The 24100-nt window shown below is 43.3% G+C and overlaps 1 protein-coding gene across 3 annotated transcripts in view; it reads left to right on the forward strand.

Annotated features, from left to right (window-relative positions):
* Positions 1 to 24100, forward strand: part of LOC105490107 (TBC1 domain family member 8) — a 131972-nt gene that overhangs the window by 44963 nt on the left and 62909 nt on the right. For 2 of the 3 annotated variants that reach the window (XM_071077251.1, XM_071077253.1), the window contains exon 2: positions 11870 to 12025. In XM_071077251.1, coding sequence (XP_070933352.1) covers positions 11870 to 12025 — 156 coding nt within the window. The remainder of the gene's footprint in view (positions 1 to 11869; positions 12026 to 24100) is intronic. The other variant, XM_071077252.1, reaches the window with a different exon arrangement.

Consider the following 24100-nt stretch of genomic DNA (forward strand, 5'->3'; position numbering starts at 1 on the left):
TCTCCAGGGAGACAGAACCTCTAGGATATATATCTTTCTCTGCCTTTTTTTCCCTGTCTCAGCCCTCAGCCAGTTGGATAGTGCCTGCCCACAGGGAGACTGGATCTTCTATACTTAGTCCACGGATTCAAATGCTTGTCTCTTTTGGAAACACCCTCACAGATATCCCCAGAAATAATGCTTTACCAGTGACTGGGGTATCTCTCAGCCTAGTCAAGTTGACACCTACAATTAACCATCACAGTAACCCTTTGTATCTATAGTGAGCTGAACCTGAGTTCACACCTGTCTCTGACTCTAGTTCATTACCATCTGGATCATTCTTGCCTCTTTCCCTTGCCTGTCTGTAAGCTCCTACTGCACAAGTGAGAAACCTGGCTGTCACGCTCTGCCATCCCTTTTCTTAAGGGTTCATTTACAATATACCGATGCTCCTTAGCTTATGATGGGGTTACATGCCAATAAACTCATCCTAGGTTGAAAATATCATAGTAAAAAATGCGTGGAATACACCTGACCCTCCAAACATTGTAGCTTAGCCTCACCCACCTTAAACGTTCTCAGAACACTTAACATGAGCTTACAGTTAGGCAAAGTCTTCTAACACAAAGCATATTTGATAACAAAGTGTGAATATCTCATGTAATATATTGAATACAGTGCACTGTAGAGCACAGTACCGGTTGTTTATCTTTGTGATCACGGGGCTTACTGGAACCTGCAGCTCACAGCTGCTGCCCAGCATCACGAGAGAGTGCCGTGCCTTGCACCACTAGCCTGGGAAAAGGTGAAAGTTCAAAATTCAAAGGATGGTTTCTACCGAATGTGTATGGCTTTCATACCATTGTAAAGCCAAAAAAACCCGTAAGTGGAACCACTGTTAGGCAGGGACCATCTGTGCATGCAAAGTAGTTTCAGGGTTGTTAACCTGTGGCCCATGGAGTCCTGTACTTGTGTATGGTTCTTTGCCTTCCTTTCCACAGACTCCACTTATTTCCACAATTACTTAGGGCTGTCCCCTATTTCCCTCACTCCTCGCACTGAGGCTGTTTCATACATGTGTAGTACAGTCAGGTTGCTGGGTCACGTCCTGCATTAAATCCAGGGGTCCCCCTGACCTCCTAAAGGATTTATTTTTAAAACTTGCAAACATTAGGGTTTACTCTTTGTCCTGTAAAGTTCTGTGGGTTTTGACAAACACAGTGTCATGCATCCCCAGTCACAATATTATACAGAATAGTTTTCATTGCCCTAAAATTCCCTGAGGTTTGACTAATTTAACTTTTTCCCTCTAGCAACCACCTGTCTTTCTACTCTTGCTATAGTTTTACCTTTTCCTTTTTCTGGAATAAGTGGAATCATACAGTATGTAGCTTTCTTAGGAGGGTGTCTGTCCCTTAACAATATGCTTTTAAGTTTCCTGTGTGTGAAAAGTCATGGCTTGATAGATTTTTTTTTTTAAATCACAGGATAATACTCTACTGAATGGATCTAACCACAGTTTGGTTATCCATTCACCTATTGAAGGACATCTTGGTTGCATCCAGTTTTAGGTAATTATGAATAAAGCTGCCATAAACATTCATATGCAGATTTTTCTGTAGACAAATGTTTTTACATCAGTTGGGTAAATACCTAGGCACGTGATTGCAGTGATCATACGATAAGGCTGTGTTTAGTTTTGTACAAAACTATCAAATGATCTTCTAGGTGGCTGTGCATTTTGTATTACCCTCAGCAACGAATGAGTCCCTGTTGCTACACATCCTCACAACTGGTGTCATCAGTTTCTTGGATTTTAGCCATTCTATGAAGTATATAATGGTATCTTGTTTTAATTTGCAATTTCCTAGTGACAAAAGATGTTGGACATTATATATATATATAAATTTTTTTTTTTTTTAATTTGAGTCAGAGTCTGGTCTGTCGTCCAGGCTGGAGTGTAGTGGCACAATCTAGGCTCACTGCAACCTCCGCCTCCCTGGTTCAAGCGATTCTCCTGCTTCAGCCTCCCAAGTAACTGGGATTACAGGCATGTGTGCCACCACGCCCAGCTGAGTTTTGTATTTTTAGTACAAACAGGGTTTCACCATGTTGGCCAGGGTGGTTGCAAAACATTTCATACGTTATTTGTCATCTATATATCTTCTGTGGTGAGATATCTATTCAGACTTTTTTGCCTATTTTTAATCGGGTCATTTGTTTTCTTATTGTTGAGCTTTAAGCATTCTTCGTATGTTTTGGATATAAGTCCTTTATCAGACGTGTTTTGCAAGTACTTTCTCTCAGTCAGTGGCTTGTCTTTTGGTACTCAAGTGTCCTTTGCAGAGCAAAGGTTTTAAAATAAATTCCAATATCAAATTTTCCCCACAGATTGTGCTTTTGGTGTTATCTCTACAGAGTCATCGCCATACTCAAAGTCATCTAGGCCTTCTCCTACGTTATGTTGTAGAATATATATATATATATTTTTTTGAGATAGAGTTTTGCTCTTGTTGCCCAGGCTGGAGTGCAATGGTGCGATCTCGGCTTACTGCAACCTCCACCTCCCGGGTTCAAGCGATTCTCCTGTCTCAGCCTCCTGAGTCTCAGCGCATGCCACCATGCCCGGCTAATTTTTGTGTTTTTTGTAGAGACGGTTTCATCATATTGGTCAGGCAGGTCTTGAATGCCTGACCTCAGGTGATCCTCCCGACTCGGCCTCCTAAAGTGCTGGGATTACAGGCATGAGCCACTGCGCCTGGCCAGTGTTGTAGAAGTTTTATAGTTTTGTGTTTTACATGTAGGTTTATGAGCCATTTCGAATTACTTTTTGTGAAAGATGTAAGGTCTGTGTCTGGGTTCATTTCTTTGCATATGGATGTCTAGTGGTTTAACACTATTTGTTGAAAAAATTATCCTTTTCCACTGAACTACCTTTGCTTTTTGTCAACGGTAAGTATTTAGTAAGTATTGACTTACATATCTGATCTATTGCCAGTATCACAACACTGTCTTGATTACTGTAGCTTTGTAGCAAGTCTTGAAATGGCAAAGTGTGAGTCCTCCAACTTTGTTCTTCTTCTCCGGTATTGTGTTGGCTTGTCTGTATCTTGACATTTTTGTATCAACTTTAGAATCAGTTATCAATATTTACAAAATGGTGTGTGGGATTTCTATTGGGATTGCATTGAATCTGTAGATCAAATTGGGAGGAATTACATCTTAACAGTATTAAATCTTCTAAACCATGAACATGGAATATCTGTCTGTTTAGATCATTGATTTCTTTCATCAGAGTTTTGTAGTTTAACACAAATAAAGCTTGTGCATATTTCGTTAGGCTTATGCCTAACAAAAATACCTTTTACTGTTGTCAGTGGTAATTTTGTTCCCCAAATTCTAGTTGTTCCAATTCCAGTTGTTCCAATTCCAGTTGTTCTAGTTGCTGGTATGTAGGAGAGAGGTTATCATATTAACCTTGAATCCTGCAGCCTTGTTCTACTTGCTTATTAGTTCCTTTAGATTTTCTTGCTGATTCTGAGATTTTTCTACAAAGACAGGCATATCATCTGTGAACAAAATTTTGTTTTTTTCTTCTCTCTCTCTCTATATATATACATATCTTTTATTTTCACTTTTTTTTTTTTTTTTTTTTTTTTTTTGAGACAGAGTCTCGCTCTGTCGCCCAGGCTGGAGTGCAGTGGCCGGATCTCGGCTCACTGCACGCTCCGCCTCCCGGGTTTAGGCCATTCTCCTGCCTCAGCCTCCCAAGTAGCTGGGACTACAGGCGCCGCCACCTCGCCCGGCTAGTTTTGTGTATTTTTTAGTAGAGACGGGGTTTCACCGTGTTAGCCAAGATGGTCTCGATCTCATGACCTCGCGATCCGCCCGTCTCGGCCTCCCAAAGTGCTGGGATTACAGGCTTGAGCCACCGCGCCCGGCCTATTTTCACTTTTTATCTTACTGCATTAACTAGAACTTTTAGTATGATGTTGAATAGGAGTGATGCAAGAAGACATTCTTGTCTTGTTCCTGGTTTTAGTGGGGAAGTATCTAGTTTCTTATCATTAAGTATGATGTTAACTGTAGGGAGTTTTTCTGTAACTGTTTTGTATTAATTGCTTCTTTCTTTCTCTTTCCCTCTCCCTCCCCTCCCGTCCCCTCCGCTTTCTCTTGTCAAAAAAACAAAAAACAAAACAAAAAAACCAAAAAAAAAAAAAAAAACCAACCAACCAAACAGGATGCATGTGCAGAATGTGCAGGTTTGTTACATAGGTATGCGTGTGCCATGGTGGTTTGCTGTACCTATTGACCCATCCTCTAAATTCCTTCCACTCACCCCCGACCCCCCAACAGGGCCCCTCTCTGTGTCCATGTGTTCTCATTGCTCAACTCCCACTTACAAGTGAGAACATGAGATGTTTGGTTTTCTGTTCCTGCATTAGTTCGCTGAGGATCATGGCTTCCAGCTTCATCTATCCCTGCAAAGGACATGATCTCATTCCTTTTTATGGCTGCATAGTATTCCATAGTGTATATGTACCACATTTTCTTTATCCTGTCTATCATTGATGGGCATTTGGGTTCGTTCCATGTCTTTGCTGTTATAAATAGTGCTGCAGTAAACATACATGTGCATGTATCTTTATAGGAGAATGATTTATATTCCTTTAGGTATGTATGCAGTAATGGAATTGCTGGGTCAAATGGTATTTCTGATTCTAGATCCTTGAGGAATTGCCATACTGTCTTCCATAAAGGTTGAAGTAATTTACATTCCCACCAACAATGTAAAAAGCATTCCTATTTCTTCACAGCCCCGCCAGCATCTGTTGTTTCCTGACTTTTTAATAATTGCCGTTCTGACTGGCATGAGATGGTATCTCATTGTGGTTTTGATTTGCATTTCTCTGATGATCAGTGATGTTGAGCTTTTATTCATGTTTGTTGGCTGCGTAAATGTTTTCTTCTGAGAAGTATCTGTTCATATCCTTTAGCCACTTTATGATGGAGTTATTTAGTTTTTTCTTGTAAATATGTTTAAGTTCTTTGTAAATTTTGGACATTAGATCTTTGTCAGATGAATAGATTGCAAAAATTTTCTCCCATCTGTAGGTTGCCTCTTCACTCTGATACTAATTTCTTTTGCTGTGCAGAAGAGCTTTAGTTTAAAATTAGATCATATCTGTCAATTTTGACTTTTGTTGCAGTTGCTTTTGGCATTTTAGTCATGAAGTCTACACCCATGCCTGTGTCCTGGATGGTATTGCCTAGGTTTTCTTCTAGGGTTTTTATGGTTTTGGGTTTTACATTTTAGTCTTTAATCCACCTTGAGTTAATTTTTGTATAAGTGTAAGGAAGGGGTCCAGTTTCAGTTTTCTGCGTATAGCTAGCCAGTTTTCCCAGCACAATTTACTGAGTAGGAGATTCTTTCCCTATTGCTTGTTTTTGTCATGTTTGTTGAAGATCAGGTGGTTGTAGATGTGTGGTGTTATTTCTAAGGTTCTGCTCCATTGGTCTATATGCCTGCTTTGGTACCAGTACCATGCCATTTTGGTTATTGTAGCTTTGTAGTATAGTTTGAAATCAGGTAGTATGTACTAAAAATAAATACATTTTTAGTAGTATTTTCAGCTTTGTTCTTTTTGTTTAGGATTGTCTTGGCTATATGGGGTCTTCTTTGATTCCATATGAAATTTAAAATACTTTTTTTCTAATACTGTGAAGAATGTCAATGGTAGTTTAATGGGAATAGCATTGAATCTATGACTTTCTTTGGGCAGTATGGCCATTTTCACAATATTGATTCTTCCTATCCATGAGGATGGAATGTTTTTCCATTTGTTTGTGTCCTCTCTCATTTCCTTGAGCAGTGGTTTGTAGTTCTCTTTGAAGAGATCCTTCACATGCCTTGTTAGCCGTATTCCTAGGTATTTTATTCTCTTTGTAGTGATAGTGGGAGTTCATTCATGATTTGGCTCTCTGTCTATTGTTGGTGTATAGGAATGCTTGTGATGTTTGCACATTGGTTTTGTATCCTGAGACTTTACTGATGTTACCTCTCAGTTCAAGAAGTTTTTGGGCTGAGATGGTGGGGTTTTCTGAATATAAAATTATGTCATCTGTAAACAGAGACAACTTGATTTCCTCTCTTCCTATTTGAATTGGCCAGAACTTCCAATACTATGTTGAATAGGAGTGATGAGAGAGGGCATCCTTGTCTTATACTGGTTTTCAATGGAAATGCTTCCAGCTTTTGCCCATTCAGTGCAATATTGACTGTGGGTTTGTCATAAGTAGCTCTTATTATTTTGAGTTATATTCCATCAATACCTAGTTTATTGAGAATTTTTAACATGAAGGGATATTGAATTTTATCAAAGGCCTTTTCTGCATCTGTTGAGATAATCAGGTGGTTTTTGTCTTTGGTTCTGTTCATGTGACAGATTGTTTATTGATTTGCATATTTTGAAGCAACCTTGGATCCCAGGGGTGAAGCTGACTTAATCATGGTGGATATGTGTTTTGCTCTGCTGCTGGATTCGGTTTGCCAGTATCTTATTGAGGATTTTCACATCGATGCTCATCAGGGATATTGGTCTGAAGTTTTCTTTTTTTGTGTGTGTCTCTTCCCAGTTTTGGTATCAGTATGATGCTGGCCTCATAAAATGAGTTAGGGAGGAGTCCCTCCTTTTCAATTGTTTGGAATAGTTTCAGAAGGAATGGTACCAGCTACTCTTTGTATTTCTGGTAGAATTCAGCTGTTAATCCATCTGGTCCTGGGCATTTTTTGGTTGGTAGGCTATTAATTACTGCCTCAATTTCGGAGCTTGTTATTGGTTTATTCAGGGATTTGACTTCTTCCTGGTTTAGTCTTGGTAGGGTGTATGCGTCCAGGGATTTATCCATTTCTTCTAGATTTTCTAGTTTATTTATGTAGAACTATTTATAGTATTCTCTGATGGCAGTTTGTATTTTTGTGATGTCAATGGTGATATCCCCTTTATTATTTTTATCCCCTTTATCATTTTTCATTGTGTCTATTTGATTCTTCTCTCTCTTCTTTATTAGTCTAGCTAGCAGTCTACCTATTTTGTTAATTTTTTCAAAAACCATCTCCTGGATTCATTGATTTTTGTTTGTTTGTTTTGGAGGGTTTTTCGTGTGCCTATCTCCTTCAATTCTTCTCTGATCTTAGTTATTTCTTGTCTTCTGCTAGCTTTTTGGATTAGTTTGCTCTTGCTTCTTTAGCTCTTTTAATTGTGATGTTACGGTATTGATTTGAGATCTTTCTAGCTTTCTGATGTGGGGTTTAAGTGCTGTAAATTTCCCTCTTAACACTGCTTTAGCTGTGTCCCAGAGATTCTGGTATGTTGTCTTTTTGTTCTCATTGGTTTCAAATAACTTCTTGATTTCTGCCATAGTTTCATAATTTACCCAGGAGTCTTTCAGGAACAGGTTGTTCAATTTCGATGAAATTGTATGGTTTTGATTAATTAATTAATTTATTATTATTATTATTATTATTATTATTATTATTATTATTTGAGATGGAGTCTCACTCTGTCGCCCAGGCTGGAGTGCAGTGGTGCAATCTCAGCTCACTGAAACCTCTGCCTCCCGGGTTCACGCCATTCTCCTGCCTCTCAGCCTCCCGAGTAGCTGGGACCACGGGCGCCTGCTACCACTTCTGGCTAATTTTTTGTATTTTTAGTAGAGACGGAGTTTCACCATGTTAGCTAGGGATGGTATCAATCTCCTGACCTCGTGATCCGCCCGCTTCGGCCTCCCAAAGTGCTGGGATTACAGGCGTGAGCCACCACGCCTGGCTTGATTGAATTTCTTGATCCTGAGTTCTAGTTTGCTTGCACTGAGAGACTGTTTGTTATGATTTCAGTTCTTTTGTATTTGCTGAGGAGTGTTTTACTTCCAGTTATGTGTTCGATTTTAGAACAAGTGCCATGTGCCACTGAGAAGAATGTATACGCTGTTGATTTGGGGTAGAGAGTTCTGGAGACGTCTACTAGGTCCTCTTGACAGAGCTGAGTTCAAGTCCTGAATATCCTTGTTAATTTTCTGTCTCATTGATCTGTCTAATACTGACAGTGGGGTGTTGTAATCTCCCACTATTGTTTGGGAGTGTAAGTCTCTCTTTTCTTTTTTTTGAGACAGAGGTTCACTCTTGTTGCCCAGGCTGGAAAGCAGTGGCGTAATCTCAGCTCACTGCAACATCCGTCCTTGGTTTCAAGCGATTCTCCTGTCTCAGCCTCCTGAGTAGCCCCCGCCACCACGCCTGGCTGATGTTGTATTTTTAGTAGAGGCAGGGTTTCACTATGTTGGTCAAGCTGGTCTTGAACTCCTGCCCTCATGTTGGGGTCCGCGTGTTTCCTAAACAAAGGAATGAACACACAAGACAACACAAGACAAGACAAACATGGCGGCCGCCTCGAATGGCGCGCTCTGCTTTATTTTATACAGTCGTTTGTGGAATGTTGCCAAGTCACAAGACACATTGTTGTTTTTCTGACCTTTCCCTGACTTTCTGGATTTTCAAGATGTTTACACATAAACAAGCACCCAACCCCCTGCTTCGTTCGCGAGAGCAGGACTCATGGGGAACACCCTGTTTGCGAGCAGGTAGTCCTCTACACCTCAGGTAATCCGCCCGCCTCAGTCAAAAGTCCTCACATATAACTTTGGATCCCTAAAAATGTAACTGCTAATAACTTACTGTTAACTAGAAGCCTCACTGATAAAACAGTTGGTTAACACATTTTTGTGTGCTGTGTGTATTATATGCTGTGTTCTTACAATAAAGTAGATAAAAGGTTAAGAAAATTATAATGAACAGAAAATATATTTACTCTTCAGTAAGTGGAAGGGATCATCTTAAAGGTCTTCATCCTCATCATCTTTATATTGAGTAGTCTGAAGAGGAGGAGGGGGTTGGCCTTGCTGGCTCGGGGTGGCAGAGGCAGAAGAGATTCCACATGTTAGTGGACTCATACAGTTCAAACCTGTGTTGTTCAGGGGTCAGCTGTACACACATGTACATGTATAGACGTGTATTTCCTGGCTGTGTACACTGAGGGGACCTGGAGGCACCCCATTTGCAATAAGCACACCTGGCTTCCACATACTGGCTTTTAAATCCCATTCTTCACTAAAGAAACCAGAGTTTCTTGGAGAAATGGTGGCTGAGAGTAGTGAAAGTACAAGATGAAGCTGGAATTTTTTGTTGTTCCAGAAAATATGAAGAACGATGGGGACATATCCAAAGGACACAAAAACCTGCTTGAAGGGGTTCCCACTGGCCAAACCTGGGACAATCAGAGCATCAGAATATATAATAGTAATAGATTATAACCCATTGAAAAAAGGAGAAAAACATGAGGCCATACTGATATAATTAAGTGAATAATGAAATATTTGATGAGGAATAGGAAATTGCGTGGCTTCAGAATACTTCTCCACAGAATGCTCGGTAATTACAAAGGAAAAAGGAGTAATTTTATAGTGCAGAAGCCTGGCAGCCCGTATGTGAGTGAAGTGATCAAAGCGAACATTACCAAGAATGGGACAAGTAGAGGTCGTCTGCTACCTGATAGGATGTGGTGAAAAGAACACAGCATCACTTATGATTCTTGCCGAAAATATATAACCTGAATCTAATCATGACCAGGCCTCAGACAGACCCAGACTTTGGGACATGCTACAAGAAAAACTGGCCTATAGGCCGGGCACGGTGGCTCAAGCCTGTAATCCCAGCACTTTGGGAGGCCGAGACGGGCGGATCACAAGGTCAGGAGATCGAGACTATCCTGACTAACACGGTGAAACCCCGTCTCCACTAAAAAATACAAAAAACTAGCCGGGCGTGGTGGTGGCGCCTGTAGTCCCAGCTACTCGGGAGGCTGAGGCAGGAGAATGACGTAAATCCGGGAGGCGGAGCTTGCAGTGAGCTGAGATCAGGCCACTGCACTCCAGCCTGGGCGACACAGCGAGACTCCGTCTCAAAAAAAAAAACAAAAAACAAAACTGGCCTACAAAGCTTCAAAAGTGTCAAGGTCATGAGAGTCAGTGAAAGACTTCTCCAGATCCACGTAGTCCAAAGAGACTTGACAACTGAATGTGATTCTGAACGGAATCCATTGTAGCAAAAGGACGTTATTGGGACATTTGGCAACATGTGAATGGGTCTTATGATTAGATGGCGGGACCATATCAATATTAATGTTCTGAATTTGATGGTTGTGCTGTGGTTATATAGGAGGATGCCGTGTTTGTACTAAATATATGACGGGGTGTTAGGTAAGTAACTTGCCCCCAGTGATTCAGTTTTTCTTTACACTTGAAGTTGTTAAACTATATAAAAATAGACATCGTAATTGCTCATGCAGCTGTGGCCCTTATTCAGGGCCTATTAGTTAAGGGTAATGTGTAAAGTAAATTGAGGACCTAATCTTCTCAGCCATCTTAGCCATCTAGATTCCCAGGCAATTGAGGATCAGGATGCCTTTTTTTTTTATTTTTATTTTTTAAACCAAGATCCTGCTCTGTCTCCCAGGGTAGGGCGCACCGGCATCATCACTGCTCACTGCAGCCTTGAACTCCCTAAGCTGAAGCTATCCTCCCACCTCAGCCTCCTGAGTAGCTGGGAATACGGGCACTCGCCACCATGCCCAGCTAATTCTTTAATTTTTGTAGAGATGAGATCTCACTGTATTGCCCAGGCTGGTCTTAAGCTCCTGGGCTGAAGTTATCCATCTGCCTCGGCCTCTCAAAGTGCTGGGAGTACAGGCATGAGCCACTGCACCCAGCTTGGGATGCCTTTTTTGTTTGTTTTGTTGTTGTTGTTTTTTGCCTGACATTGATTTCTGATGCCACTCATTACAGCAAAATGCTAATCCTGCACTCACATTTCATGCTTTATGGTCTATAGAAGACTTTGATAGGTTTTCTTTTCTTCTTTTCTTTTTTTTTGAGTTGGAGTTGCGCTGTTGTTGCCCAGGCTGGAGTGCAATGGTGTGATCTCAGCTTGCTGCAACCTCCACCTCCTGGGATCAAGCAATTCTCTTGCCTCAGCCTCCTTAGTAGCTGGGATTACAAGTGCCCGCCACCACGCCCATCTAATTTTTTGTATTTTTGGTAGAGAGAGGGTTTCACCACGTTGGCCAGGCTGGTCTAGAACTCCTGACCTCAGGTGATTTGGCCTCCCAAAGTGCTGGGATTACAGGTGTGAGCCACCATTCCCAACCGGTTTTCTTATTTACATCCCACAGTACCCTGGAGCAGGCAGGGATTATTCTGCCATATTGGAGAGGAAGATAATGATGATAAAATAATAATACTGGGTGACATAGAGTACTTTTTATGGGCTTGTAATAATTTAAGCACTTTGACTATTGGATACTTTAACTCATTTAATTATCCCAATTACCTTACGAAGTAGGTAGCCTGTGCTTATTTTATTTCAACAAGAAATCCAGGGCACAGACAAGTTAAGTGATTTGCTAAGGCCCCACAGATTGAAAGTGGTGGAGCCAGGGTTTGCATCAGGCAGTCTGAGTCCAGAGCCCCTGCTTATTTATGTGCTGGGTCAAAGCGCCTTGGCTAGGCTGGGTGACTGGTTTGGGGCCCTTCGTTCACTTCTTCATTGATTCAGCAAAGGAGTGCTGAGTGCCTGTCAGGGGCAGGTCCTGCTGCAGATGCAGACAGAGCCGTTGGCTCCATGGAGCTCAGGCTTTGTGAGGCGAGTCGAAGAACTGGACATGAAACTGTCTCTGCCACCCCAGCATGGAGTCCAGACAGCGACCACATGCCTCGCACACGAGGAGCTGGCCAGCCCCGTGCTCACAGGTGCACTTTCTTCTCTTCTCTTTTGAAGGTCGCCTGGTCGGCGCTCTGGATGCAGTGTTGGATTCCAATGCACGGGTCGCTCCATTTCGAATTCTGCTTCAAGTTCCCGGCTCCCAGGTTTACTCTCCCATAGCATGTGGTGAGTTACTGACTGGATCAGACGTTTACTGGGCCATAGCCACTGGTGAGTTTTGTTCCAGTTGGAATGTTCCAAACCTTAAGGTGTAAGCATGCTGAGTATCTGCATGTCAGTGAAGCTTGAAGGTAACACCTTTGGATAACTCCCTCATCTGCTTTCAGGAACTTAACTCCCCTCCCCTCCACTCCCCTTCCTTCCCCTTCCCTCCTCTCCCTTGCCCTCCTCTTCTTTCCTCTCCTCTTCCTTCCTCTCCCCTTTTTCTCCTCCCCTCTCCTTTCCGCCCCTCCCTCTCAACCTTTGCTTTGCCCTCCCATCTTTTTTTTTTTTTTTTAAAACCATCAAAAGTACATAAAGGCTGTAATCTTGGGCAGCATAGCTTGGGCATGCCAGGCTTTCGATTGGTGTGTTTCTTGGTGCTCATATATTGTTGATAACGAATCGAGCCATTTTCTTCTTAATATTGTTTCTGACTTAACACATGTGCTCCTGAATGCATACACACATTGTGATGGTGTGGGCACATTCTGAGGGCTGTGTCTGACTCAGGGCAGTCTTGACCCCATGTTCCACCTTTGCACTGAGGGAATGAGTCACTGGACAGCTGGGGGCTGAGAGACGGTGGAAACCACCTGCTCATCTTCTCCCTCTGGAGTTTCTGTTCCTATCACAGGCATTACCTGGTGCTCTATCTAACCACTCAGGTTCCTCTTGGGCCAGGAGTCATCACTTGAGAAGACCCTTTTATTAAAAAACAAAACCAAAATGTCTTTTTAAAAAAAAAAAAAAAAAAAAACCAAAAGTAATAAATGCTCATCTTCCAGAAATGAAAAAGTAGATAAGAAAGAAGGAAAAAATAATCACCTGCAACCCTTTATCCATAGCTCATCTTCTTTCTGCATATATACGTGGTGTGGTTTTTTAGTTTTGTATCTTCTCATAGCACCTTACTAGTTACTTAAACTTTCAAAATCACCTCTACATGTTCTCTAGCAACATTTAAATTAAAAAAAAAATTAAATTTCATTTTATTGAGATGGAGCCTCACTATGTTGGCCAGGATGGTGGTCTTGAACTCCTGATCTTCAGTGATCAGCCTGCCTTGGCCTTCCAGAGTTGCTGGGATTACAGGCATGAGCCACCACGCCTGACCAACATTGGAATTCTTTTTCCTTGAAAGTACAAGAAAGTGTGAAGAGAATTCACATTCATATCCCATGGATCCAATGCTAATCACTGTTAACATCTTGGCATTTTTTTTTTCCAGTTTGTTTTGTTTTTTAATTAAGACAGATCGTTCTGTATATGCATAAAATGACAAAGATGATGCATGCTCGGTAGAAAGAAATCAGACTGGGAATGGTGGCTCCTGCCTGTAATCACAGCACTTTGGGAGGCCAAGGAAGGAGGATCGCTGGAATCCAGGAGTTCAAGACCAGCCTGGGTGACAAAGTGAGACATGCATCTCTGCAAAAGATTTAAAAATTAGCTAGGCCTGGTGGCATGTACCTGTAGTCTCAATTACTAGGAAGGCTGAGGATTGCTTGAACCCAAGAGTTCGAGACCACAGTGAGCTATGATGGTGCCACTGCACTCCAGCCCTGGGTGATAGAGGGAGAGCCCGTTTCTTAAAAAAAGAGGCTGGGTGCGGTGGCTCACGCCTGTAATTCCAACACTTTGTGAGGCCCAGGCGGGTGGATCATGAGGTCAGGAGTTCAAGACCAGCCTGGCCAAGATGGTGAAGCCCCATCTCTAGTAAAAATACAAAAATTAGCCGGGCATGTTGATGGGTGCCTATAATCCCAGCTACTTGGGAGGCTGAGGCAGGAGAATTGCTTGAACCCGGGAGGGGGAGGTAGCAGTGAGCCGAGATTATGCCAGTGCACTCCAGTCTGGGCGACAGAGTAAGACTCTGTCTCAAAAGAAAAAAAAAAAAAAAAAAAGAGAGTGTGTCAAAGAAATCAGCTAACTGAAAAATCCAAAAATGTATCTATCTCCTCAAATCCCAGCCACCCAAAGTAACCTCTAGTTTCATGAGGTGAACATCAGCCCAGATAACTTTCTGAGACATTTGGACACACAGGGATAGTGGAGAAGATGGACAGAAGGACTTTTATAAAAATGCAACTCATGTGTCAGTGTTTTTATAACAAAAGTACTACATTTACTTGATTTCAATAAAAGGAAGTAAACTGAAATGAAACCAAAGATATGTTAAACTTCAAATAAATGTTTCTTTAGTGCAAGAGAGATTATTTTCTAAAAGGTTCAAGTAAGGTTAAGGGAAGAGATTTTTGAAAGCATTAAAAGGTTAGAATTGTGGCTTTTGAAAAACAATGTTTTAAGTCTGATAGTGTTCACTGGCTCCCCACCCTCTGAGTCAAGGGTGCCAGCATTCTTATTATCCTCCCTGCTTTCCCAATCTCATTTAAAAAAATTTTATTATTAGTTTTACATTGTACTTTCCATTCTGTCATGTAAACTTACTTTATTGTTTAGCTCAGTTCTCACTTATACATTGATTTAATGCTTTTACTCAGGTATGGATTTCCCAATCTGGAATTTTTTTTTTTTTTTTTCCGAGACAGAGTCTTGCTCTTGTTGCCCAGACTAGAGTGCAATACTATAATCTCAGCTCACTGTAACCTCCACCTCCTGGGTTCAAATGATTCTTCTGCCTCAGCCTCCCAAGTAGCTGGGATTACATGCATGTGCCGCCACGCCCAGCTGATTTTTTGTATTTTTAGTAGACGGGATTTCACTATGTTAGCCAGGGTGGTCTGGATCTCATGACCTTGTGATCCGCCTGCCTCGGCCTCCCAAAGTGCTGGGATTACAGGCGCGAGCCACCGCGCCCGGCCTGTGGTCAAGTTGTTTTGATCCTCATTTCATTTTGTTAGGTTCCCAACATCCTTTTAACCTGTTATCCATTAGCTCATCTGTGAGTGCTTGTTTTATTGAACCCATGTTCTTCAGGTGTTGGGGAGCATGAAGCACTCGTGAAAATTTTCTTTTCTTCCTTGAATGTTCCATTCTCGTCTTGCATAGAATCTCTTCTTTGCAACCTTCTGTTCTCATCTGTTCATTTTCTTTTGCAGTCGAGTGTTTGCTTGTTTGCAGGGCTGTTTCTCCTCGTCTTGCTCATGCTTGGGCATTGTTATCCCAGACGTTATATTGGCACTAACGTAGTGTGACTTTAACTCGTGTTACGGGAACAGGGCAAGGAGGACTGGCATCTCACTAGACGAGACATGGTGGGTGAGGGAGTAGGATCCTCTTTTTCACATTTCTTGCAGATTTGGAGCTTTTGATATGAGTATTTTCTCCCTGCTATGTTGGCTTCTGAGGAGTTATCAGGGTGGGGAGTTGCCCACATTTCTGCCCTGTTCCTGAATCCATGCCCCTTGTAACCACAGCCATACCACATTCTTAATGGCCACACAGCATTCAACTCTGTGGCTGTAGCTCAATTTACTCATCCAATCCTTTATTGGATACTTAATTGGCCCTGATTTTTTAATAGTTTAAAAGCATTTAAACTATTATAGTTTAATAGCGAATACCCATTCACGTCCACTTTTTTCAGGACACTTCACAGTCCCTAAAGTCCATTTATTTGAAATGTTTGTTGCCTGCCGTGTACCAGACACACGCTTGATGTCGGGGATTCTGCACCGAGTGTGTGAGGGGCAGTCTCCCTGCACCCAGCTTTTCAGGACCTGGGGGAAGGCAGATAGCAACATGAATGACAGGTGCAGGTGGGCAGAGGGCTAGGGAGACCTGAGAGGAAAGCGCCCTTGCAGAGCACATCCTGAGGAGTGGCTGCACTGAAGGGATGTGTGTGTTTCTTATTTTTGAGACAGAGTCTCACTTTGTCACCCAGGCTGGGGTGCAGTCATGCGATCTCGGCTCACTGCAACCGCCACCTCCAGGGTTTAAGCGATTCTCCTGCCTCGGCCTCCTGAGTAGCTAGGATTACAGGCGCATGCACCACCATGCCTGGCAAATTTTTAAATTTTTAGTGGAGACGGGTTTTCACCATGTTGGCTAGGCTGGCCTTGAACTTCTGACCTCAGCTGATCCTCCCACTTCTGCCTCCCAAAGTGCTGGGATTACAGGTGTGAGCCATCGTGCGTGGCAAGATGTCTGTTCCTAATGCGTTCTGTGTTTATTGCCAGATTGCCTACCATGATGTTTGCGCCAGCTTCCCTGGGTCCTCCCCTTCCAGCAGTGCAGGAGTCCTGAGCAGATTAACTCCTAGAACCTCTTTCTGTTGAGCTGAGATCGGCTTCTTTTAGTTCCCCCTGGGCACAATTTCTGCCTCAGGCCTGACCCGGGCCAGGCCTGCAGATGCATCACTTTCTGCTGCCATCTTGCCCACAGAACATCTCCTGAGTAAGAATTTATTCTTTCAGTGCACTTTTCTTGAGTTAAGGAAGAGAGAATTGTTGAGTGTATTTCTGTCATGGACCTGGGGTATCAATTTAGATCCTTAAGCCTCTTCTGGGAGTTCCTTGGGCATCTTGCACTGTGTTATTGACTCACCATAGTTAATATTTTATTGTGTCTTGAGCATTGAGCCAAGGCCCCTGCCCAGGGCTACAAGTCTCAGATAAAGCATAAACAAAAACTGTAGGAAGGGCCTGGGTGGCCCCAGGACACGGGTGGGAACAGGAAGAGTGGCCTGCACGAGTGATTTATATGTTCACTTGAGTTTGGCTGCTTGCACAGCAGGATGGGGAGACATAGGGAGGGCCTTTGGGGATAAGTTTTTTTCCTTTTTTTCTAAGCAGAGATAGGTAGATACCTTCATGGGTGAACTACATTATTATTTGGCAGAAGCTACCTGTGGCTGACTGTGGTTGGAAGGAGAGATGAATTGCTCTTATTTTTAACATGGACCAGGGAATCCCAAGGCTTTGTGAAGATCACCGGCTTCAGTGGGTGGAGACATCCTAGGAGGGAGTGGTTGTGAGTTGTTTGGGAGGTTGTGGGCAGTGTGATTCGGATGAGAGCTGAGACGTCCCCTCCCCGACTGCCTGTCACCTGCGTCCTCCATCCCGGCACTCATCACCAGCTCTCCTCTGACTTGATTTTTGTCTGCCTTTTCCTTCATGGAAGTAAAGGTTCTCCGAGAGTCATACTTGGAACCTTCTGATGCCTAGGACAGAGCTTGACATGTCATGAATGCTCAGTAAACCATGAGTGGGTGAATAAACGGGGAAGTATGGGAGAGAAGGAGAGGAGTCTCAGCAGTTAAGCCTTCTGTATATAAAGAGAGTGAAGGTAAGGGATGCAGTGACAGGTGAGACTCCTTGGGCGCTTTCTGCGGAGCCAGGCCAGGGATATTCCAGGCAAGGCATGGGCCTGCTCACCACCCACATGCAACGGAAGAATCTGAAAAACAGAGATTTTCTTAATTTCTTTAAAAAACAAATGTTTGTGTTATAAAATACATATAACAAAATCGACCATCTTAACCATTTTTAAGCGTCCAGTTTGATGGCATGAAGGACATTTGCCATATACAACGGTCACCACCATCCGTCTCCAGAACTTTTTTCATTTTCCCAAACTGAAACTCTACCCGTTAAACACTTACTCCTCACTCTGCTCTCCCCAAGTCCCAGGCAGCCTGGATGGGATCCACGTTCTGTCTGTGGGAATTTGCCTACTCGGGCACCTCCTGTTAATGGGCTCGAGCAGTGTTGGTCCTTTGGTGACCACTCATTACAGTCAGCATCCTGCCTTCATGGGTCCCGCCTATTGCAGCAGGTGTCAGAAAGTCCGTCCTTTTTACAGCTGAATAATACTCCATTGTAAGTCGGCTTTCTTTTAGAAGTCAGCTCTCTCAAATGATTGGGGTAAGTAGAAACAAGGACGTGTTGTGTGGAACCAGGAGAGCAGAATCCTAGGAGCTAATTCCTAGTCAGGTCATGGGGAGCAGGAGTGCTGGGAGGGCCCGGTTGCCCAGCCTGGAGGAGGGCCGGTTTTTGGCTGAATTGATACCTATCTTGTGCAGAGCCCTCCGGGTCCCTGGATGAACAAGGAGACTTTGTTGCCATTTCTGTGTGTCTGATAGTCTTAGTCATGGCTCTGTCCTGTGCTTGAAAAGTCCAGGCTGTTGGAGGCTGAAAGTTACCTATCATGTTCCTATGTGAGATGTCAATGTCTTGTGTTCTTTTTGGTAGGTAGTTCCCAAGGTTACCAACTGCATTATTCACACATACTTTTTTGTTTGTTTGTTTTTGAGACAGAGTCTCTGTTGCCCAGGCTGGAGTGCAATGGTGTGATACTGGTTAACTGCAACCTCCGCCTCCTGGGCTTGAGCAGTTCTCCTGCCTCGGCCTCCTGAGTAGCTGGGGTTATAGGCACCTGCCACCACACCGGGCTAATTTTTATATTTTTAGTAGAGACAGGGTCTTATCATGTTCGTCAGACTGGTCTCGGACTTCTGACCTCAAGTGATCCACCTGCCCTGGCCTCCCAAAGTGCTGGGATTACAGGCACGAGCCACCACGCAGGCCACACATTTTATTCTTTACCATGACCCTGTGCATTGAGTGCATTGTTCTTGCCCAGTTTTCAGGAAGCAAAAAGAAATTACAGGCAAGAACTGCAGGACTTTGAATTATCTGCCTAGATCATTCTAAGAATTGAATTGGTTATGCAATAATTGGACTCCTTTTCCTGTAGATTAATTGAGGCACGAGGTGGACTGTCTCCTCTGGTTACTGGAAGAGGACTTCCTGATTGCCTTGCTTTGAGGCAGCTAGGGTGGGGGTCCTCCTGAGAGCATGGGGCGGGTCCCAGGGGGCCCACTTCAGGGTTGCCTTTCATGAAAAACTCGTCAAACCTTTGTACAGATGGCCTTTTAATAACACTCACGGCTTTGCAGATCCGAGTTTGGACTCTGGGTTGCTCCAGTAGTTTGTTGGCTCTGTTTTTGGTAGCTTAAGTGCAAGGTTTTTACGTAGCCTGTAAGGTCTGTCCCATGGTCTTGAGTGAAATGGGGAGCAGGAAAACAGAAAAGAAGGAAAGGTGCCACATTGTAGCGGGGGCGGGGGAGGGTCAAGAGACCACCTTATCTGGGCATCGTTGGGGGAGCAAGGGTTCCAGCAGAGCAGGAGCTTACCTGGTGGGCAGGGGCACTGCCACATCTTGGGAGGGAGTATGTGTGTAGTTTGAAAAAACTTACTTAATAGTTTAGATTTGGAAAATGGAAAAAACATCCTTTTGAAATGTTAAAGATCATTAAAGCAATTTGTGATATTTTCATAAATCAAAATGTGGCATATGTTTTAAAAAATGGAGAATAGCTGGACACAGTGGCTTGCTCCTATAATCCCAGTACTTTGGGAGGCTGAGGTGGGAGGGTTGCTTCGGGCCGGGAGTTCAAGACCAGCCTGGACAACATAGCAAGACCCCGTTTCTACAAAAAAATTTAAGAAATTAGCTGGACCTGTTAGTGCTCCTGTGGTCCCAGCTACCCAGGAGGCTGAGATGGGACGGGGACTGGAAAGTTGAGACTGCAGTGAACTGGGATTACGCTGCTGCACTTCAGCCTGGGCAACAGAGCAAGACCCTGTCTCAAAAAAAAAAAAAAAATTGGGCTTTCCAGTTTAAACAATCCTTTCCTTTCCCATACTTTCTTCATTTGTTCCTCTCAACATTATATTGGTGCTTTGACTCTGACTCTGAAGAGGGAAGGAGCAAGCCACAGGGAGTTCAGGGACTTGCCAGGGCTGCTTCAGGCATCGGCGACACCGCGGGTGTATCAGGTGCTGGCCCTGACAGAATGTTCTTTCAGAGCGTTCTTTCTGACGCACACTCTCTTATCCCTGCCCTTGACCGTAGCTGGCATCTTGGTTTTCTTGCAGTCGGCATCACTGTTTGCTTTGTCTTTGGAGAGAGAATTTTATTGAGGGAGGAAATGTTCCAGGGTGGATCAGATTAGCATCTCTGTGAACTTTGTACCAGGGTACTGAAGGAAGTGCCAACCCCATCTTTTTTTTAAGAACAGAACCCCCTGGGTGCTTCAAGGAAAGTCCTGGAAGCAACCTAGCGGGAGGGAAGACAGTGCTTTTCTCTGGGTCCCCCGCCCTGAGGTCAGGCGGTGCGAGTTGTCACACTTGTTTTCGGTCACGCTCGGGGTGCTGCGGCTCACATTTGTTTTCTGTTATGGAGTTACTGTCACCAGGCTCTTACTGTTTTAAATAAAGTCATTTTGCTTATGCTCAGATAATTACACTCACCCAAGGCATTCTTCCCTTAGGGTTGTTCTTTATAGTTATTTAAAAAGGTCTAACTTGTAGATCTAGTAAATGCTGACATTAAAAATGATGTTAAAAACTATTTTTAAGACTGGACCTGGTTGGGGCTGGGCACGGTGGCTCACGCCTGTAATACCAGCACTTTGGGAGGCCAAGGCAGGTGGATCACGAGGTCAGGAGATCGAGACCATCCTAGCTAACACAGTGAAACCTCGTCTCTACTAAAAATAAAAAAAATTAGTCAGGCGAGGTGGTGGGCGCCTGTAGTCCCAGCTACTTGGGAGGCTGAGGCAGGAGAATGGCGTGAACCCGGGAGGCTGAGCTTGCAGTGAGCCAAGATTGTGCCACTGCAGTCCAGCCTGGGCGACAGAGCGAGACTCCGTCTCAAAAAAACTTAAAAAAAAAAAAAAAAAACGAGACTGGACCCAGTGACTCAAATGCCTTTAATTCCAGCACTTTGGGAGGCTGAGGTGGGAGGATCACTTGAGGCCAAGAGTTTCAGACCAACCTGGGTGGCATAGCAAGACCCTGTTTCTACAGAAAAAAAAAAAAAAAAAAAAAAAAATCAGCCAGGCGTGGTGGAGTGCACCTGTAGTCCTAACTACTCAAGAGGCCAAGGCAGGAAGATAGCTCAGGCCTGGGAGTTCAAGGCAGCAGTGAGCTATGATGGCATTCCAGCCTGAGTGACAGATGAGACTGTGTCTTTAAATAAATAGATGAATAAACCCCCCAAAACAAAAAACTGATTTTTAAGCCTGGAATCAGACTTTTCTCTAGTATCTTACAGGTTACAGAACCGGTTGCTAACTTCTGCATAAAGCAGGACTCGATTAACAAGGAAACCGTCTGGAGAGAATCTTAGCAGGCGTCTGTCTAGTTTAATCCCTTTCATTTTTAGTAGATGAAGAGACATTGACTGAGGCTGTGGGTTTCAAAAGGAGATGACTCTGGCAAATGACTTTTTATTAAATGATTCTTTAATGATTTAAAAAAAAAAATCATAGGGAATGAACACGGAGGCACCACTGTGCTGCCTGGAGCCCTCCTTCTCGGCCAGTTTTGCTGGTCTGACCCCAGTGGGTGTGCCTGCCTGCCTACTCTGGTCTCTCCCATTCTGTGAGGTCCCTGGGGGCCCACTTCAGGGTTGCCTTTCTCTGACTTCTGTGACATGTGCTAGAGCCTTGTATATCTGAATTGCCTGGGGCTGGGAGTGATCCTGATCAAAAAAATAATAAGGAAATTCAGGGAGTACTTCTGCCCTCTTTTCTGGCCCCGCGTTTTCACTTCTGATTATATTTTCCTCATTGGTAATAGTTAGTTATCCATATTTCTTCCTTTTTTTTTTTTTTTTTTTTTCCTTAGAAAGGTTTGTTTTTCATCTTTCTTTTTTTTTGTTGTGAAGATTTTCAAACATGTTTCAAAGTAGGGAGGAGAGTGTAAGGAAACCTGCAGAAACCTCATTGTGTACATGCATGAGAATTGAAGTTTTTTTTTGTTGTTTTTTTTTTGTTTGTTTTTGTGTGTTTTTTTTTTTTTTTTTTGAGATGGAGTCTCGCTCTGTCGCCCAGGCTGGAGTGCAGTGGCCGGATCTCAGCTCACTGCAAGCTCCGCCTCCCGGGTTCCTGCCATTCTCCTGCCTCAGCCTCCCGAGTAGCTGGGACCACAGGCGCCGCCACCTTGCCCGGCTAATTTTTTTGTGTGTGTTTTTAGTAGAGGCGGGGTTTCGCCGTGTTAGCCAGGATGGTCTCGATCTCCTGACCTTGTGATCCGCCCGTCTCGGCCTCCCAAAGTGCTGGGATTACAGGCTTGAGCCACCGCGCCCGGCCGAGAATTGAAGTTTTGCCCTTCTTGAGTTATTTCTTCATTGTTACTGGGTTGTCATTGCCTCTAAGGCTTTTCAAGTAAGTGTGAACATAGAAAGTATGTGTGATGATAAAGAGAAATAAATAATGAGTTCATATTTACTTTTCCAGTTCAATGGTAAAACTAGCTATAACTTAACTTTGATTTTGTATTTGTTTTTCTCTTCTCTTATATTGAAAATCTTGATTTCTAACAATGTTCACATAATCGTTTGTGTATCTAGTATATGTACACACACACTATATCTAAATAATACCAATATTGCTGTTAAGAATGGTTGAATGAGATCTTAAGGTTTTGCAGCTCTATATGGTGTTAGAAAACATTTAACTATAGGTTACTTCCTTTTATTGTGTTTCACTTTGGTGTACTTGGAAGATACTGCATGTTTTACAGATTGAAGGTTTGTAGTAACCCTGAACTGAGGAAGTCTGTTAGCACCATTTTCCCAACAGCATGTGTTCACTTTGTATCTCTGTCACAGTGTGTAATATTTTCAGTCGTTCAGACGTCTCATTATTATTACGTCCGTTAATGGTGATCTGTTATCAGTGATCTTTGTTGTTACTATTGTAATTGTTTTGGGGTGCCATGAACCATATAAGATGATGAACTTAATTGATAAATGTGTGTTCTGACTGCTCCACCCACTGGCCCACCCTCTTCTTGGGCATCCCTATTTCCTGAGACACAAAAGCACTGAAATGAAGCTGGGCGCAGTGGCTCATGCCTGTAATCTCAGTGCTTCGGGAGGCTGAGGCGGGCAGATCGCCTAAGGTCAGGAGTTCGAGACTAGCCTGACCATCTTGGAGAAACCTTGTCTCTACTAAAAATACAAAAGTAGCCGTGCCTGGTGGCACACGCCTGTAATCCCAGCTACTCGGGAGGCTGAGGCAGGAGAATCGCTTGAACCCGGGAGGCGGAGGTTGCAGTGAACTGAGATGGCGCCATTGCACTCCAGCTTGGGCAACAAGAGCGAAACTCCATCTCAAAACAAAAACAAAAACAAAAACAAAAAAACTGAAATTAGAGTAATTAATCACTCTCCAATGGTCTCTAGTGCTCAAGTGAAAGAAAATGTCGCACGTCTTTCACTTTATATCAAAAGCTAGAAATGATGAAGCTTAATGAGAAAGGCATATAAAAATTGAGACAGGCTGAAAGCTAGGCCTCTTGGGCCAAACAGTTAAAGTCGTAAATGCAAAGGTAAAGTTCTTGAAAGAAATCAGAACTGCTACTGCAGTGAACATGTGAATGATAAGAAAGCAAAACAGAGTTAGTGCTTCTATGGAGAAAGTTTTTGTGGTCTATCTAGACGATCAAACAAGCCACAGCATCCCTTTTAGCCAAAGCCTAATCCATGCAAGAGCCCTGACTTTCTTACATTCTGTGAAGGTTGAGAGATGTGAGGAAGCTGCAGAAGAAAAGTTTGAAGCTAGCAGATGTTGGTTCGTCAGGTTTAAGGAAAGCAGCCATCTCCGTAACAAAAGTACACGGTGAAGCAGCAAGTACTGATGGAGAAGCCGCAGTGAGTTATAATATCTGGAAGATCTAGCAGAGCTCACTGATGAAGGTGGGCCATGCTACACAACCGACAACCGATTTCAAAACAATGTAGATGAAAGCGCCTTCTGTTGGAAGACGATGCTATCTAGGAATTCTATAGCTGGAGAGGAAAAGTTAGTGCCTGGCTTCACAGCTCCTCTTGATAGGGGCTAACGTGCCTGGTGACTTCAAGCTGAAGCCAGTGCTCATGGACCATTCTGAAAATCCTGGGGCCCTTGAGAACTATGGTAAATGTATCCTGCCTGTGCTTTATAAATGGAACAGCAGAGCCTGCATGACAGCACATCTGTTGTTAGCATAGTTTACTGAATATCTGAAGCCTACTGATACGATTTGGGTACTTCGTCCCCTCTGAATCTCATGTTGAAATGTGACCTCCAGCATCGGAGGTAGGCCTGGTGGGAAGTGTTTGGGTCATGGG

The sequence above is a fragment of the Macaca nemestrina genome, chromosome 13, assembly GCF_043159975.1.
Source record: "Macaca nemestrina isolate mMacNem1 chromosome 13, mMacNem.hap1, whole genome shotgun sequence".
NCBI lineage: Eukaryota > Metazoa > Chordata > Mammalia > Primates > Cercopithecidae > Macaca > Macaca nemestrina.